Below are 19,088 nucleotides of genomic sequence, written 5' to 3' on the forward strand. Positions count from 1 at the left end.
TGTGAGGTACTATTATATAAGGGGAGTCCTTGGATGATGCAAATGGTTGATTCACTTGGCTGCTAACTGAAAGGTTGGAGGTCAGAGCCCACCCAGAGGTGCTTCAGAAGAAAAGTCCTGACACTCGGCCATTGAATACCCTATGGAGCACAGTTCCACTCTGACATATATGGTGTTGCCACGAGTTGACGTAGACTCCATCACAACTGGTTTTATTGTGCAAGGACAAACAGATTTTATACACATAAATATTTTGGAATAGCACCTGTTTATAAAGAAAGCACTCAATAAAAGTTGTTATTAAACATCAGGAGTCAAAACATGACCCGTCCAAGCACAACAGGATTGGACTACTGTCTGGTCAGGATCTCCTGGACTTTGCATCCATGAAAGGCATAAGGTTTGTTTATTTTCAGTGATTTTCTGAAGTACATCACCAGGTTTCTTCCTAGTCCTTAGTCTAGAAACTGAAAGCTTTTTAGCACCATAGCAACACACAATCCTCCATTGACAGAGGAGTGGTGGCTGCCCTTCAATAGAAGTTGTTGTTATTATTTTCCATGAAGTCAATTTCAACTCATAGTGAGCCCAAGTGTGCAAAGTAGAACTGCACACCATAGGTTTTCAAGGCTGTGACCTTTTGGAAGAAGATTATCAGGCTTAACTTCTGAGGCATCTCTGAGTGGGTTTGAAATGGCTTTTTTTTTAAAAAAATATATTTTTAAAAATCATGATTTGGGTGAAAGTTCACAGTAAATTGGTTTTCCATTAAACCGTTCATATACATTTCGTTTCACAACATTGATTACAACTCACAATGTGGCAGCATTCTTCCACCTCCTCCCTGTGGTCACTATTTCCCTTTGGCCTTCTTTCCTATCTATTCCTGCCTTCTGAGCTCTAACTTGGGCAAATGCTGCACTTTTAATCTCCTATGTATGGTTGTTCTATTAAGTGCATACCTTCCTGGTGTTATTGTTCACCTCACAGACCTATTATATGGCTGAAAGTTGAGCCACAGGATTGAGTTCATTTCTGGGCCTGAAGGGTGATTAAGGGCCACATAGTGTTGGGGTTCCACCAGTCTTATCAGACTAGTAACCCTGGCCTTGTATTATTATTATTATTATTTTGAGATTTGTTCCACATTTTTCTCCCATTCTATCCAGGATCTCCTGTTATGATTCCTTTCAGCATGGTGAAATTGCCAACCTTTTGGTTAGCAGCTTAGTGTTTAACCATTTGCAACACCCATCGCCTTTCTCTACTCGTAGATTACATCATCGTTTTTATACTGATTGGTTTTTACTAAATTGTGGGCTTCTTTAGAGGAGGGCCAGAATATCTTTTGACCTCTTCTTCCACCCTCTTCACTCTAGCGCTTTGTCCAGGATCTGGCATAAAATGAAAGCTCAGCAAATTTGGGTTGAATTTAATTACTTCTTCCCTTAAAGACAAGGAGCTCTGGTAGCATAGTGGCTAAAGCACTTGACTGCTAACCAGAAAGCTGGCGGTTCAAACCCACCAGCCACTCCTCGGAAGGAAGGTTGGGCAATCCTACTTCCGTAGTGATACTGCCTCAGAAACCCAAGGAGGGCTCGCTATGAGTCGGGTCCGACTCGAGGGCACATAACAACAACATCCCTTAAAGACAAAGACCAAGGAATAGCTATATCTCAGCTAGGTAAGGGAGGATAGAGGCGAGGTACTGGCCACTTCCACCCCAAAGGCTCAAATAAAGACCAAGCAGGCCCTAGCCTCTAATTTACATCCCTAATCCACTAGTCCTTTCCCTTAATCAAATGGCATCTGGGGGCGGGGATGGGAGTCACAAAAACCCGAAAAGAACCCTGGGGCCAGAGACTAACTAACCGTGAGTGGGATTTGGTAGTTCGGTAAAGGAGGTACCAAACCAAGAAGGGGTAGGGGTGAGCTGTTTTGGTAAGGACCACAAATCAAAAGCTACGAAAGGATTCCTTCAAGAAAAGATCTGTTGGGATGGCATAACGTTGAGGTATTCAAATGTGCACAGAGAGGCGCGAGGCGAATGACGTCGCGCGGAGCGTTGACAATGGGGGGTCCCAGCAAAGGCAGGTGATTGGTCAAAGGAGAGGCTATATAAAGTTCCAGTTGCCGAGGCAGAGACTAGAGGAGAAGGCCTCGGGAGGGACTGAGCTCCCAGTCCTCCTACTCCAGGTCTTCCTTCAATTTCTCCGTGAGACCCCGCGGACACATCAATTCCGAACCCAGGCTAAAAAGAAGCCCCTCCCACCCCTCTCCGTCCTCAACCATCCCGCCCCTTTCCACCCCCGATCTTCCCGCCCCTCTCGGCCCCCAACCTTCCCGCCCTCCGCTCCGCCCCCGGCACCGCCTCCCGTGCCGCCCTAGCCTCGGCTTCACCGACTCACAAGAGTTGACCACAACATGGCTGCGGCGCTGGGGCTGCTCTTGTGGCTGTTCCTGGTCTGGCTGCCCTATTGGATGTCGGGTCAACCAGACCCCAGCCCGAGCCGGCGCTTTTCCGAGTACAAACTCTGCGCAGATGAGGAATGCAGCAGTGAGTGCGCTTGTCTAGCGAGGCGCGGACCAGGGGTCTACGCGATGCCTTTGGGGCAGGGGATCGGCAGCCAGCGGGCGGGGCGAGGGGGTCGCTAGCCGCGCTTGCCGAGCGCGGAAGTGGGCGAGCCCTGGTTTAGCCGCTGATCCTTTCGTTTCTGTCCTGCTTTCTGCCGGCGCTGCTGCCAGCGGGTCCTGATTGTGGAGGGCTGCATCTCCCACTTGTTGCCCGCATTTTATCTTTCCTTTTCTGACTGAGGTGGGTGTCAGGATGGCCCCCAGTCGCCCTCCACCCAGTTCAACACGGCTCGGAGAGGAGATAGGGCTGTGCGCCCCATGCCCTGGGCTACCCACGTTGCACTAGGGAGCTTTCCTGTCCCCGCTGCGGGGGCCTCGGTCGGCGCAGTTGCGGGGGCAGATGCTGTAAGGGCTGGTGGGAGCATTCCTAGTGGCAGGTTGATGCTGAGTCTCAGAAAGGGCGCACTGGCGCAGTCCCTGCGCTGTTCTGCCTTACTGGGGTTTGGGGCTCATACTGCCTGTCACAGCGATTGGAGTTTAGGTTTGGGACGAGCCCCGACTCCACGCAGTGTATTCCAATGTCTCCGCCCCGACTCTGCCTCAATCCTATCATTTCTGTCCATGGAGGTCTCCTTGCATACTGTCAGGGCAGCAGGAAGGCCAAAATCTTTCTCTTGGAGTAGGTGGAGGATCTGCATCGGCCACCTGGTATAGATAGCTGCCTCTCTGTGCCCAGGAAGCGGAATTTTCCCCAGTCCCAGATTGGGGGCGGTGTGGAGGACAGAGATCTTCAGACTCAGATGAAGAGGGTTATTAAAGTAATGGTAATAAATACTTAAAGGATCTTATAAACCAAACCAGTTTTAGCCTTAGCCACTTGTGTTGTTGGAATCCCTTCCTGTGTTTACTGGACCAGGACTTAGTGACAACAGCCGCAGAAATGGTAGTTCATAAATTGTAAGCAATACCTATACAAAAATATTCATTCTGAACAGGCCAACAAGCCTGCAGTTTATTACTTATATTCAAATTAGTGTTACTCAAAAACAAATTTTGTAAGTTGAAGAATTCGTAGTGATTGAAGTATTTGGCTGCTAACCAAAAGATCCGCGGAACCCACCAGCTTCTACGCTGGAGAAAGGTGAGGCAGTTCTGCTCAGTTCTATAGGGTCACTATGAGTTGGAATCCACTGGATGACAGTGGGTTTAGTAGGTACAACACCATTAAAGAAAGTAGAAAGGAGATGATTTCTAATTTGTGTTAAATCATTTTTAGAGGTTACCCTAGAGCCGATGTAAATCAACACACTAATAGCAGCACAACTTCCACAAACAACTACTTTCTTCAGTTTTCTCAGAGCAAAACCAGGCTATTAGCAAGCAGGGTTGAATATTTGCTTTCAAGCACTCTCCTAACGGGATTCCTTAATATAAAATTATGTGGAGAATCACATCACTGATATGTCTTCAGTAGTAAGAAATGGTGTTGGAAGGGCCCACAGTTGTAGTAATGTAACGAGAAATGGTGTGTATACAAACAGGTGTGACCAAACACAACAGGCAGCAGCACAAGCAGGGCCTGGGTCTGTGCTGTGTTGTATAGGGTTCAATAAGGTGTTGCATGTAAGGTGTGCTTGTGTGCTTTTCAAATAGGTGTTCCACAGCTCATATTATATGGTCATCAATGTATTACTGTAAATCTTCAAAGATCTATTCTGAGGGTAACAAGAGTAACACTGCCTTTCCAATTCTGATAGGACTCTCAAACCTTAAATTGTCAGCCTTGTCTCTCACCCAATTATATCTGAATTAGAATGCTGACGTGTTAAAATAATCAGATTTTAGTTTCAGAAAGCAAACAACCCCCTCCAAATCTGTATTTTTGTTCCTTGAATACTTATTTAATCCTTTTGTGAGCCATGGGACATATATGGCCCACCAACATTATCAACCTCTTAGGTTTTTTGGGAAGCTTTCTCTCAGTTGTAGTATGCTACTACCTGGCAGAGACCTGTATAACTGCGTGAGTCTGTTCTATTATCAGAGTCTATCTACTTGGAACACGTGTGCCCCACATAATTGTATCAAAATCTGTACTACCTCAAAAAAAGTTTTTCCCTTGATTTCAGCATGCCTTCCATTATTGATTCTGTCATTAAAAGGGTATTTTTTGTTAATTAACTTTTAGAAAAAGCACGTCCACTGCATCCTTTTTTTGTGCTATATAAATTCACTTATTGTCTGTTTTGTTTTACATCAGAAAGTGTATTTATCACACAAAAAAGTTTCTACTAGTTTCTGATCTAAAAAATCTGACAGATTTTTTAGAAGTAGATTGCCAAGCCTTTCTTCCTAGATACCTTTGGGTGATTCTGGGTAGACTTGAACTTAAAGTGTGATTTAAGTCCTGCATTTTAAGACTTAAGGTAACTGACCTATTCTCACAGTTTTGCTCTGTCCCTTCCACACATTATGTCCACTTTTGATTTTGTTTATAACACAATGCACTGCCATTGAGTCGGATCCGACTCATAGCGACCCCTCCTTGGGTTTCCAAGGCAGTATCACTACGGAAGTAGTTTGCCCAACCTTCCTTCTGAGGAGTGACTGGTGGGTTTGAACTGCCAGCCTTCTGGTTAGCAGTCAAATGCCTTAGGCACTATGCCACCAAGAGTATTTTTTCCTTTGTTTTGAAATCTTAATGTTAAATAAAGTCAACATTTTACTTTCAGAAAATACTGCTTTGTTGTTTTATAATTGGATCTATAATATGGTGTGGTATCCTTTCCCATTAATTTATTCAGATAGTGTATATAGAGGACTCAGCTGCAAATGAAATTGACAATGTTTACTGCTGTCACTGTTACAGCCACTTAGAAGTAGTGCCTTTTAGTGGTTAGTTCAATTTAATTGACCCCTTGGGGGTTCTAGAGTGCTCTTCCCAGCTATTACTTCTACATGCACTCATATTTATACCATCCAGAGTCTGTTCTTGGGTTTACCTATTAGCAAAATGATGCTTTTTATAATTAGGGAACAGCAAAGATTGAGGATTAGAGGGTTATACAGGGAACCAAGAGCTTTTACCTGAGATCAGCCATGTGTGCTGCTGGATACATTGCACTTTGCTTTTCACCATCATTCATACAGAATAAAGGGAAAAGTTTTTCCTGTCCTCTGTCTGTAGGGCACATTGTGATATATAACAATAGCCAGTTACCAGTTGCCATCGAGTTAGCTCCTACTCATGGTGACCCCATGTCTGTCAGAGTAGAACTGTGCTCTGTAGGGTTTTCAACGACTGATTTCTTAGAAGTAGATTGCCAAGCCTTTCTTCCTAGATGCCTTTGGGTGATTCTGGATAGACTTGAACCTCCAACTTTTCAGTTAGCAGCTAAGCTTGTTAACTAGCTGCTACCCAGAGGCTCCTATAAAAATAAAGCTCTAAGGATTTTAGATACTTTGAGAATATAAACTGAAACTGATTCTATAGAGTACAGGAGAAACTTGATTGTTTATAGTGGTTTCTTATATTTCCCCTTAAAACATTGTGGACAATAAAATTTAAGTCCTGATATTTGGTTAATTTTTTTCTCTTTTATACAGTGTTAATGTATCGAAGTGAAGCACTAGAAGATTTCATAGGCCCAGACTGTCGTTTTGTGAATTTTAAAAAAGGTGATTCTGTATATGTCTACTATAAACTAGCAGGGATATCACCTGAAATTTGGGCTGGAAGTGTAAGTAAAAATTTCACATACCTTATTTTCTCACTTTTTATTGGCCTGTTTTGCACTATAAATTTAAGTAACTGTATTTCTTGGGGTTTTTGAAGGGGTTAACCTGACACTCTCTGCTACATTGAAAAAAGAAAATGGCTGCATGTCCCAGTAGGTATCAGATCTACTGGGTTCAACCTACTGAAAGTTGAGCAGATTTCTTAAACAGAATTGAACTGATTCTAGCTATTGTGCCTCAATTATTGCGCCTCAACAGCAAGTTCTAGGTCTTACCAGCCATGGATATTCCATACATAATAAAGGTTAAAATGATGAAAACCTGAAAATTCTTAATCTCATTGCTTCAAAAAGGAAGGAACTCTTATTTTAACGGGATTCATAGGCATTGGACTAACTCCTGTAAACTCTGTGCAAGATAGTGTTTCAGGCATACAAGTTTACAGTTGCTTTTATATGTATTTTATTTTCTGTAATTACATGGGAATAGTGTTATCATTTGTACTATTACAAAAGTAGTGTGTCAGAAAAGCAAAATGCTCTTTGTACTTTGCGCTTTCCTGTTTGTTGGCTTTTAGCAACTTTCTGGTCATCCTTTTTCTGCTTTTCAGACATCTGCTCCTGGAAGCTTCCCAGGAGCTCTGTTTCCAGCTAGTTTCATAGATGCCCTGATACCAGACATGGAAATCAGTGAATGCTTCATGCTTTGATGTTTATTTATAATGAGGAGATTCAGTCAGAGTGGCCTAATTGAGGGGCTTATGAGTGTATTGTCCTGTTTGTTTTTTTTTTTAATTATTATTATTAAATTTTTTTATTGTGGTTTGTGTGTGAATTTACAAAGCAGATTTGTTTTACTCTCAACGGTTGCTGCACATTTGATTTCACAGCCCAACTACAATCCCCAACCATAAATAGCTCTACACCTCTCTCCTGCCTGTGACTGCCCTTTCCCTGTACCCTTCTTATCCACTTTCCCTCGGTGTGAATGCTGCCTCTCTGATGTCTCATGGCTGACTGATCCAAGGAGTGCATCTCCCTAGGGTAGGTGGGTACATCTACCTGGGGTAGATGTTCTGCTTGTAGGTCTTTCAACTGTTGGGCTGAGAGCCAGTCCATGGAAGTGAGTCTACTTCTAGGCCCAGTGGATAACCCAGGGCCATAGTCTCAGGTCTGACCAGTAATTCTGGTCATTTTTGTATTTTTTTAGTTTTGTTTCACATTTTCCCTCCCATGCTATCCAGGATCTCCAATTTTGATCTCTTTCCAAGTAATTGGTACTGGTAGCTGGGCTCCATCTAGTTCTAATCTCCAGGTTGTGAAGGCTGAGGTCCTCACAGTCCATCCTATGTTTGGACTAATTGTTTCCAAATGACTTTGCTTTTCTTCATTCTTCTTTGCTCCAGATGAGAGGAGACCAATTATCCTTTATGATTTAAGAAGTGTGGTGTGTGGACTGTTCATTTACTTAAAGTAGGAAGTATCCTTAAGTCCACTGGGTTGCCTAAACATAGAGAAATACCCAGTCCAAACTATGTAAGTTTTCTCTTAAGAGAAAAGCAAACAGCAGAAAATAAGGCTTGTGATACCCCCATATGGAAAAATAGAGTCATTTTGTTGGTGCTCTAGATTCCTAGGGCAGAATCTCAAAAAGTCAAAGCGGTCAGGTACAACAGCCCTTGTCTTTAGGCAGAATTCTCACTGAATCACTCCATACAAAGAAGAATCTATTCTGTTTCTTTCAAGTCTGTCAAACATGATTTCTTGATAATCTTTATCTTGGAAATTATTTTTTCTTAGACTGAGACTGCATTTTTCATATAATGGTTCTTTTTCTGTTCTTCATCTCTCAGTGTCTGTATAAATAAAGTTAACGTGTTTTCCTACCACCACACATTTTGCTTATGACCATATTTTTAACCTCTAGAAATCTTGCCTATCTTTGAGTTCCTAACTATCATTCTGCATTCTTGGGGAAGCACTGCCTACAGTACCCATCTCTGCTGTCTGACAATGTTTAGGTGGCACTTTGCTTACAGTGCTCATGTGTCATTCACTTTTACTCCCTTGTAGTTAGTTATGTCTTTTAAATTCATTGGTCTCAAATTGATTCCAATTCATGGCAACCCTATGTGTTAGAGAGTAAAACTGTTCCATAGGATTTTCTTGGCTATAATCTTTATGGAAGCAGATTGACAGGCCTTTCTACCATGGTACTACTGGGAGGTTCAAACTGCCAACCTTTCGGTTAGTGGCCAAGCACAAAACTCATACCACCCAGAGACTTTTATTATTGTTATGTGCCGTCAAGTTGGACCCGACTCATAGCAACCCCTCCTTGGGTTTCCAAGGCAGTATCACTATGGAAATAGATTGCCCCATCTTCCTTCTGAGGAGTGGCTGGTGGGTTTGAACCGCCAGCCTTCTGGTTAGCAGTCAATTGCCTTTAGCCACTATGCTACCAGAGCTCCCGATAAAATCAAAAGCTTGGTAATGGAAGGGACTGTGTCTTATAGCACAAGGATACTTATTTACATTTAACTTGATAGCGTAAGTAGAATTTGTTCTCTTGAAGCAATATTCTACTTTTTTTAACATCAAATCAGTAATTCCTTGGCAAGGATGCTATACAGGAACAAAATCAAGTATTGACTGAATAGTTGGACATAAAGATAACTTTCAGTCATGAGGGCCCAGGACTGTGCAACATTTTTTGTGAGACCATAAGAAATGGGACAACACCCAGTTTATAAATATGGAGTTTTATGTGAACTATGGTCTCAATGGACAAAGCTTAAACAAAGATAAATGTATTTCCTTTCTTCAAACATCTCTGATTTCTTTCCCTTCTCTGTTGTTGTTGTTGTTATGTGCCGTCAAGTCAAACCTGACTCATAGCGACCCCTCCTTGGGTTTCCGAGGCAGTATCACTACGGAAGTAGGATTGCCCAACCTTCCTTCCAGGAGTGGCTGGTGGGTTTGAACCGCCAGCCGTCTGGTTAGCAGGCAAGTGTCTTAGCCACTAGATTGTCCTTAATGAAATTTTCCTCAGAAGGGAAAATATCTTTTCCTCAGTTTTACCTCTCATTTCTTGAGCCTTATACATTAGGAAATTAACTATTCTCTTGCTTAGTTTTCAAAATGATTCTTGTTTCTGTGTCTTAAGAAGCCTTTTCTGATTTCTTAGATTTTCAGATGTCAACTGCCAATAAGGCACTTTTGAATTACCCTACCTTATCTAATCTTCATGGCAGTTTTCTACTACTGATACTGGTTTTCAGACAGTGGCCAGATAGAACAGAGCACTCATGAATGGGGACAGTTTATAGATAGTGATAAGATGATGACCTCTTTGTCCTTTTGTATATTTCATCCATATAGCAGTCTCCTTTTTTAATGATTGGGAAGAAAGCTACTCTCTCTTTCAGACAGTAGCTACTAAAAGACAGTTTGTTTCCTAAGAGGATACAGTTTTTATACCTCAGTTGTTAAGGGCTGAAGATGAACGGCATTATTTTCTTCAGAGGTTTTAATTTGCATGAAACTGAAGCTTGGTGTATAGATGACTATGAATTACATTGCCATTTTATTTTCCATCAAAATACCTGTAAATATGGTTTTTTAAAAAGCTAGTACATTATCTAATATCAAGAAATATTTGCCTTTTGTTGTAGTGGTCATACATTTCAGAAATTTTATGTTCTTTTTACTTATTTTCTTGGAAGTTTGGTGGTTTAAGAAAGATTTATAAGGACTGGTTTATGAGTATTGCAGTGAAATATCCAGGTAAATTCTTGCTGGTGGTTATCTGGAATTGTAGTTCTACCCAGCTTTGATTTGCAGTTTTAATTAAACAACATACAATAATCATCTCTTATGCAGATCTTTTATTTACTTCAGAAGTCTAATATTTTGTGCCCTGTGTTTAGAATTAAGCTGAATATTGAAAGAAAACTTCAGTGGTTTTAGAAACATTAGTTTCACAGTATCATATACTTAACTCCTATTGGAATCATAATCTCAGTATAATTATAATAGCGAGGTACTCTGATGGCATAATGGGTTAGGCATGTTTGGTTGGTAACCAGAATGTTGGTGGTTCAAACTCACCAGCTGCTCTGCAGGAGGAAGATGAGGCTATATACTTATGTAAAGATTTATTGCCTTAGAAACCCAGCTGGGTCACTATGAGTCAGAATAGACTCAATGGTAGTGGATTTGGTTTTAGTATCTATCTTAGTTCTATCTACCTATCTATCTCTGTATTTCTCCTCACTGCTAATAAATCTTTCATTTTATTTCTCATACAGAATTTTTATTGATACTTGTCCCTTTTGCCCATTCTTTCATATAGGTTGGACGTATCTTTGGATATTTTCCAAAAGATTTAACCCAAGTAGTTTATAAATATACCAAAGAAGAGCTACAACTTCCAACGGATGTAAGTCATGCATTTCTGTTTTTCTCAATTATAAATTAGCTTATAAATTCATCAGTTAAATTCATTTAACTATTTTTGAAAGTGTTTGAATGTTTTGTTTGTTTGTTTTGGTCAGGAAAATAAAAAAATTCTAATAGTTGTACATCATGTTTTAATTTGGGATGAAACTACTTAAAGAAAGAAAGGATGGAAACATTTGAATGAAAAGAATATAAAGGAGACACTATATCATAATCAGATAGTTATCTAGTATATTGAATGAGATATTCTTATACCAGGCTATTTACCCTTATACAGGGCTGTGGTATGCTACTGTAAAAAAATTAAGAATTCAATCTTTCTAGTTATTAAGTTTAAGAGGTAAATAAGTTCTTTTTGTAAGCAAAAGGAGGTATCCCAATTTGAAAATTACTCATTGAATAGCAGTTATGCATTTTAAGTACAGGTATGTGGCTCTTAAAATCTGTTTGGGCAACATCCAACCACATATATGTCTGTGGTCTCAGAAGATTTTTTTTTTTTTTAAAGGGACATCATCTTACCTTTTGTTTATTATTCTCCCCTAATGGTTTTAAGGGAGCTCTGGTGGCCTAGTGCCTAAGGCATTTGACTGCTGACCAGAAGGCTGGTGGTTCAAACCCACCAGCCACTCCTCAGAAGGAAGGTTGGGCAATCTACTTCCTTAAAGATACTGCCTCAGAAACCCAAGGAGGGGTTGCTATGAGTTGAATCGACTCGGCAGCAGTGAGTTTTTTTAAATGGTTTTAAAGACCCCAAACCCAGAAACCTGCATCACTGGGATACAGGCAAGTGAGGCAGAGGGCATGGCTCTAGGTACAGGCTCTCTGGCTTTGTCCAGAGGGCAGGCAATGGCAACAGCGGCAGTGGTGGTGGTCCCAGGCTGCTCCTGTTGCTCAGGCTGGCGGAACAGTGGGTGGGGCTGGAGCACTCTCTCCCTTCCCACTTACTCCTCTCATTTTGCTCCCACCACTGCCCTTCAGCTTCTGCTGCTGCCAGCAACATTCCTTGGCTTCTGCCAGCGTTGCAGCAATAGTAGCAGCAGCAGCAGGAGTAACAACAAGGAAAACCACAAGTGGGCCCCCATAAGGTTTATTTATTTATTTATTTATTTATTAGGATTTGGGTGAAGATTTACAGAGTAAATTCATTTTTCATACAGCAGTTCACATATACGTTGTCTCATGTCATTGACCAAAATTTACAATGCAGCAGCTCCCCATAAGGTTTTAATGTGGTTTCGCACAACATCCAAATCACATAACGTCCTATTTCACAGAATGTATTGTGGACGTTACGTGACACATACATGTATTTATAAATCATAATAAATAAATCAAAGCCTGAATTATGTACTAGGCCAGAAATGCAAACTTATTATAGACTTTTTAGTGATTTAAGGGATTATAGTTATAGAGTTGGAAAAGGGAACCTGAAAGTTTCAGATGAGGTCTGGTCCCAAGACTGTCCATTCTATAAAGATTTCCTCTATGGTACACTGACTTAAAGTAGCTTTGTACCTGAAAGGATTTTGCATTCTGGGATGCTTATTCCAGCTGATAATTTCTCAGAGTTTCAATGTTTACAATGTTTGATACTTCACCTTTGTTCAAAAATCTTTGAGGGGCTCTTTGTTTTGAGTTGCTGCAGAACATTTAAGCTGTTGGTTTACACAAATCTTAGATGAGACTGGCACAACGGGTGAGGCCTCAGAGCTATTGCTATTCTTAGTGTTTCTCCTGGATAAGCTAGAGGATAACAAAATCAGCCTTATTGCCTATCAGTCACTCCTAATGAAGAGCCTGCCAAGCATATGAGTATGAGACAGCAGGTCATTGGTCCCAGAAACCTCACCTGTTTGGGATTCTACTTTCTCACTGCATGCTCCCTCAATATTAAGAAAATGGCTTGAAAATGCATGGGGTTGAAAGAGGAAGTTATTCATCTCTACTGGGCAGTCCTCCCCAGAATACTGTGAGACTTTAGTTAGAAGAAAATGATTTTGGTTAGTTTTTAACTTTTTTCTTAGTATATAACTGTTTTTGAACCAATTTGTTTATTAGTGGAGGAAAGGAAGAATATAGATAGTCCTGACAGTGGATCTCAGTGACTACCCAGAACCCTGGTTTAAATTATGGTGTATCCCTTACTGGATCTAGTTTTCCAGTTTTTCTTATGGTAATAATTAATCAGAGAAACACCCTTGAGACCATTCTTTGTCCCTTTAAATATTTACTTCCCATGTACCTGCATCTCAGTAGGATACTTCTTAAGCTGATTTATCTTTCACAATCTAGGGAAAATGTGAGCTGAAAATCCATGCAGATTTAGAGCTTGACAGTTGAGTGAACAGAGTAGAGTCTAGAGGACACCATGGTAGAGAAGCTGGATGGACTTCCATCTTCTCTTGGATAAATTATGGTGACAGAACATGAGGCATAGATACTAGAAATTGGGGGGCCCAATAAATGACACCTCTCTTTCCCCAACTGTGTTTCGAACAAATCAAGAGACCTAGATGTCAGGCAGATGGAGACAGAAATGTCACTGTTATTAACTGATAAAGCTTTTTGGAGAATATAGCTCAATTGTGCAGCAATAATGGGCTTTCTGACTACACTCTCTAATGGGACAGACTTAACACAGCCACAGACAAAGCTAGCCAACTACAGGCCTCACTCAAGGAGGACCGTTTCTATAAAACTGGCAGCATGAAGAAAAGGATTTGTGTCCTTGCTGGTAGGCAGGTATGAAAGAGAAACAAGGGATGGGCTTACCAAATTCACCAGCCACACAAGTCTTTCCTCCCCTGGAGAACAGAGAATGAGTGGGAGCTAGAAGTACTCCTGAGATAGATGAATGGAAGCAGGAAGGCAAGGAAAAGTAGATTCCAGCCTCTGATCCTCTTACTGTCCAAGATCAGTCATCACGTCCAGTGGACACAAAAACCCTGGGAGAGCAAAACAAGCATTTGGAGTTATCCCCATCATTAGCATAGGGAAGAGTTTGCTTTGTGACACTTGGTTAGTGACACACTAATGTTTTCCTTTCCTTTACAGGAGACAGATTTTGTTTGTTTTGATGGGGGAAGAGATGATTTTGATAGTTATAATGTAGAAGAACTTTTAGGATCTTGGGAATTGTATGATTCTGCAACTGGAGATCCTGAGAGAGCTACAGAACAAACTTCTCAGCATATGAAAAAGCCTCCTGAAGCATCTGAGGAAAATGACTCTGAACTTGAACCCAGAGAAACCAATTTTGAGGAAAATGAAAGTTTATTCCCTGAAAATACCAAGGATCTAGAAGATAGTTTTGAGGTTCAGAAGAATCACCCTCATGCAAACAGTCAAACAGGTCACACTCGGGGAGAGCAATCTTCATTTGACCCTTTTGAGGAAATGCTGCAAGAGAAGTTAAAAGTTCTAGAAAGTGAAAACAAAACTGGCAATGGTTCTCAAGTCTCAGATGAACAGGAGAAGATCATTACTTATAAACTTTTGAAAAAAGAAATGACTCTGGATTTGAAAACCAAATTTGGCTCAACTGCAGATGCACTTGTCTCAGATGATGAGTCAACTAGACTTGTTACTTCATTAGAAGATGATTTAGATGAGGAATTAGATGCTGAATATTACACAGTTGGGAAAGAGGAAGAGGAGAGTAAAGAAAACTTTGATGAGCTACCGTTACTAACCTTTACAGATGGAGAAGATATGAAAATATCAGCAAAATCTGAAGTTGAGAAGTATTTAACAGATAAAGAGTGGAAGTCAAATGAAGAAGATATGATTGAGGTAGCTCAGCCCCCTGGCATCAGAGATGATGTTAAAAATGTACTAACTACCTTGGGGGATACCATCTTATCTGTTGCCCCAGGAAGTGAAAAAACAGGAATGATGGATTTAGAGAGTTCTAATTCAGAGGAAGAAAAAGAAGATGATGTGTTAATCCCAGGTAGCAAATGGGAGGAAGCACAAACAGCAACAGATTCTATTGATCCTAAAAATGCAGAAAATAGTATTTTGATTGTGGAAGTGTCTAAAACAAATGGTGAGAAAGATCCAGAAATGGACACAGAACTTCACAATGTAGGAACAGGCAGTAAAGTTCAGGAATCCAATAGGGGCCTAGTACAAGATGATACAGAGAGTAAGAAGCAAGAAGAGATGACTGTGCATGGTGATACTGAAAGCATTACCCTTCATTCTTTGCTGGGTGAGAAGGGTAAAGAAACATTAAAATCAGCCTTTGATAACAAAGGAAATGACCAAAAAGAAGCAGCTGTTCATCTCTTGAAAAGAATGATCCATGAAGAAAAGTCTACTGAACACATTTTGGGAGGTAGTTCAGAGAGTGAATCTGTGCCTAAAACTACAGGGAATCAAATGAATGAAGAAAAAATTAAACAAGAATCCATGGATATTGCACCAGTCTTGGGAGACAATCAGCACAATATATCCAAAGAAAGTGTAGAGGAAGTAGATGTTTTGGTAAGTGGGCCACTTTCAGTGGAACATCAACGTGAGGAATTTAAAGAGGAGCTGGTTCTTAAAACTCAAAATCAAGCTAGATTCTCCTCTCCAGATGAAATTGGCTTGCCAACAGAACTGGAAGAGGAAGTTCCTTTTCATGGAAGAAATCTTTCTCAGCAACAAGAAAGGGATGTGACAGCTACAGTTAATAAACACATGAATGAGAAGATAAGACTGTCTGAAGAAGCAGTCAAAGAGGACACCTCACGTCAAGAGTTTGGTCATCACAAGGCAATGCAGGGTACCCAGGAAGTTGAAAAAACAGGCCAGACTGATAGCACGAAAGTACCAGTTTTCCCTACTGAAATGCATGAAGCAGATGGTGATGACTACATCCCTGAAGAACTGCTGGAGGATGAAAATGCTATAAGTGCAAAACAGTTAAAAGAAAAGAACATTGGGATTCAGGACAGAATACTGGATGTTAATGTGCAAGCCCCTGAAAGAGCTACCACTAATCTTGATCCAAAAACTGGAGCAAACAAAATAGAAATGAATATGGTTTTAGAGGTAGAAAGAAAAAGTGGAACTGTGGTCAAAGGGGTAGATACAGGATATAGTGAACCAGCTCAAATAGAGGTGGAAAAAGAGAGCCCTCTTATAGATAAGAAAACACAAAGACCATCTGAAGTAAGTGACTTTCCTGATACCAAAAAATTTTGGACTCCAGAATTAGGTGAAGTGTTTCAGAATAAAGAGTCTGATTACCTGAAGGAAGACAACCCAGTGGAACATCTAAAGACCTCACAGCCTGCAAAGAAGCTTGAGGTGGATGAACTCTCAAAAGAAGACCATGAGGATTTACAAAAAGTCATGGACCCAGAAGGGCAATGGTCTCCTTCTGAAGAACTTGAAGATAACCTTTTCTCTTGGGCTTCACGTGTGGCTGGGAAGCCAGAGCATACTGACAATGGGAAGGACTTGCCTATAATAAGAAGCTTTTTTAAAGAACATCAATCCTTGCAACGGTTCCGGAAGTACTTTGATGTCCATGAGTTGGAATCCTTGTTCCAAGAAATGTCAATAAAGTTGAAATCAGCTCAACAGGAAAGCCTGCCTTATGATGTGGATAAAGTCCTAGATAAGGTCTTCCGTGCTTCTGAGTCACAGATTCTGAGTGTGGCAGAAAAAATGCTCAATACTCGTGTGACTGAAAATAAAGAGCTAGGAATGAAGAAAAATAACATGTTAGAAGAGGCTGCCGTGCTGGATGATGTTCAAGACCTGATCTATTTTGTCAGGTACACACATTCCACAGTGGAGGAGACTGTACCAATGGCAATGGCACAGCCTCCAGAAGAAGGCTGGGATGGACCTATGGAAGGTAAAGTACCTGCCTATGGCTTTATAAGGAGCTCTGGTAGTGTAGTGCCTAAGGCATTTGACTGTTAACCAGAAGGCTGGCAGTTCAAACCCACCAGCCACTTCTCAGAAGGAAGGGTGGGCAAACTATTTCCATAGTGATACCACCTCAGAAACCCAAGGAGGGTTCGCTATGAGTCAGATCCAACTTGCTGGCAGTGAGTTTGCTTTGGTTTATAGCTTTATAGACTTGGGTTTGAGAAACAGGGTAGGGGTGGGCAGGAGGATAGTGTCTTACGTGTAAATCTCTGTTCAGTATACAAGGTGCCTAAAGGAGAGAGATAACAATGAGTCACATGTCTCTTCCTGCCTTCTTTATTTTAGGCTGGAGCATGGGTAAAAATTTCCTTACCCTGTTTTCCTTAGGACAGTTGAGACTGGTTAGCATTTTCAAAGTGAATCTAAAAAGAAATAAACAGGAAAACAGCACAAAGTAGAGCTATGAGTGAAGTACAAATTTCATGTAAAATTATGAAAGGGTTTTATTGAACACAATTTCTTAATCATTAAATAACTGCTCTCTAACCCAGATAGACTGGTATAACTTAAATAGATGCCTTGTTTGAGTTCCTTTATTCCTCCCAACTTTTCATCTTTGTGGATGCCATGTTCTTTCCTGCTTGTTGGAAGTAGTTACTAACTCTAGTTAAACTCTCCTGGGCTCTAGGGCTCTTTCATTCAGAGTAATCAAGGCTGGAACTAGAACGAGGACCCTTCTAACCTCGATAGCACTTCACACATAGATGGTATTTGATAAATACTTATTGAGTTGACCCCAAACTAATATACTAACATAAACTTTCTGATTTCTATTCCATGCTCTATTCTCTATACCCATGCTTTTTCAAACTCTGAGGTTCCAGAACTGATGGTATATGGTAGAGTACCTCCCTGTCCCATGTAAAAAATAATAATAATACACACTGCCATTGAGTTTATTCTGACTCATAGCAACCCTATAGGACAGAGTAGAACTGTCCCGTAGGGTTTCCAAGGCTATAAATCTTAACAGAAGCAGACTCCTTCATTTTTCTCTGGAGCAGCGTGTGGGTTTGAATCTCCAACCTGTTGGTTAGCAACCAAATGCCTTAACTATTGCATCACTTAGTAGAGTACCAGGGGGAAAATAAAGCCACAGGTTAATTTTATCTTCCCAGAATGCTATTTTTTTTCTGAAAATTTGGAGAGAGGGACACATTTACATTTATTCAAAGCAGATTTATTTTGGATTAGAGTGCAAAATTCAAATGAAATTTCAGGCTAAAATATGATATTGCAAAGAAATTTATCTTTGCTAAGGGTCTCCTTGTGAGAGCCTTGATGGTGCAGTGGTTAAGCCTTGGCTGCTAACCAAAAGATTGGCAGTTTGAACCTATCAGTGGCACCATGGAAGAAAAGACCTGGTGACCTACTCCTGTAAAGATTAGTCTGTGGGGGCAGTTCTGCTCTGTTACATGGGGTCACTATGAGTTGGAATCAACTTGATATACACAATAATACAACTGGGCCTCCTCCCTGGCTATGCTCTGAGCCTCAAAGGGAAGGGCTGACTCTTCAGCTCTTGGGGTTAATAAGCAAATATTTGAAAGGCACTTTAGCAAGCAGCTTTTGTATGTAACATCTCTTTCTGTATTAGCTTTATGAGTACGTGCTTTAGTATGAAATAATTCATGCTATTTCTGTGTAGAATAGATGTTTTCTATTTCTGTTCTTGACTGGAATTCTCTTTTGCACATTTATCCATGTGGACATGCATTGGTTTGCCAAGGGGAGTTAAATTATTCAAATTCCTACCATAAATATATTTATGAAATACTATGAAATAAAGGTATCTTTGTCAGTGTTACTGTGTAGATTAGCTATCTCTGAAGTGGGATACAAGAAATGGAAACTATATTCCTAAACAATTGTTCTTCTGGGAATGCCAGAACCATGGAGGGCAGTGTTGAGATGATCCTGGAGTTGTACAGTGTGGGGGTGCCAGTCAGTGGTATAATGGGTAGTATCATCATGCTTTGCTAGCCCAATGCATCCCTTTCTTCTATAGAGACACAGCCACCACATGAGGATTATTTCCCACCAGGGAGCACAGAAGATCTTCTTCAGGATCCTGAAGAACTCAGACACTTGTATCAACCTGTGACTAGTGACACAGATAACTCAGAAGTGTCACAGATGTTGTATACTGACAATTTACACCCAGGTAAAGGTTGCTCATTTTTTTCTATGTAGTAGAGGCATATCATAGATGAGACCTTCTAGGAGATTTGTTGTCAAAGGGAGCAGTAATACAGTTATCTACTAGTTATATATATATATATATATATATATATATAGGAGCTCTGGTAGCATAGTGCCTAAGGCACTTGACTGCTAACCAGAAGGCTGGCGGTTCAAACCCACCAGCCACTCCTCGGAAGG

General features: G+C 40.8%; 1 protein-coding gene across 1 annotated transcript in view; it reads left to right on the forward strand.

Annotated features, from left to right (window-relative positions):
* The first annotated feature begins 2,424 nt into the window (after nt 1–2,424).
* The window catches only part of MIA3 (MIA SH3 domain ER export factor 3), a 69,790-nt gene continuing 53,126 nt past the window's right edge, over nt 2,425–19,088 (forward strand). The window contains exons 1-5 of the mRNA XM_042780419.1: nt 2,425–2,557; nt 6,181–6,314; nt 10,666–10,752; nt 13,830–16,629; nt 18,715–18,870. Of these exons, the coding sequence (XP_042636353.1) occupies nt 2,425–2,557; nt 6,181–6,314; nt 10,666–10,752; nt 13,830–16,629; nt 18,715–18,870 (3,310 nt within the window). The remainder of the gene's footprint in view (nt 2,558–6,180; nt 6,315–10,665; nt 10,753–13,829; nt 16,630–18,714; nt 18,871–19,088) is intronic.

The sequence above is a fragment of the Orycteropus afer genome, unplaced genomic scaffold, assembly GCF_000298275.1.
Source record: "Orycteropus afer afer isolate SDZICR_OR568_19922 unplaced genomic scaffold, OryAfe1.0 scaffold00039, whole genome shotgun sequence".
NCBI lineage: Eukaryota > Metazoa > Chordata > Mammalia > Tubulidentata > Orycteropodidae > Orycteropus > Orycteropus afer.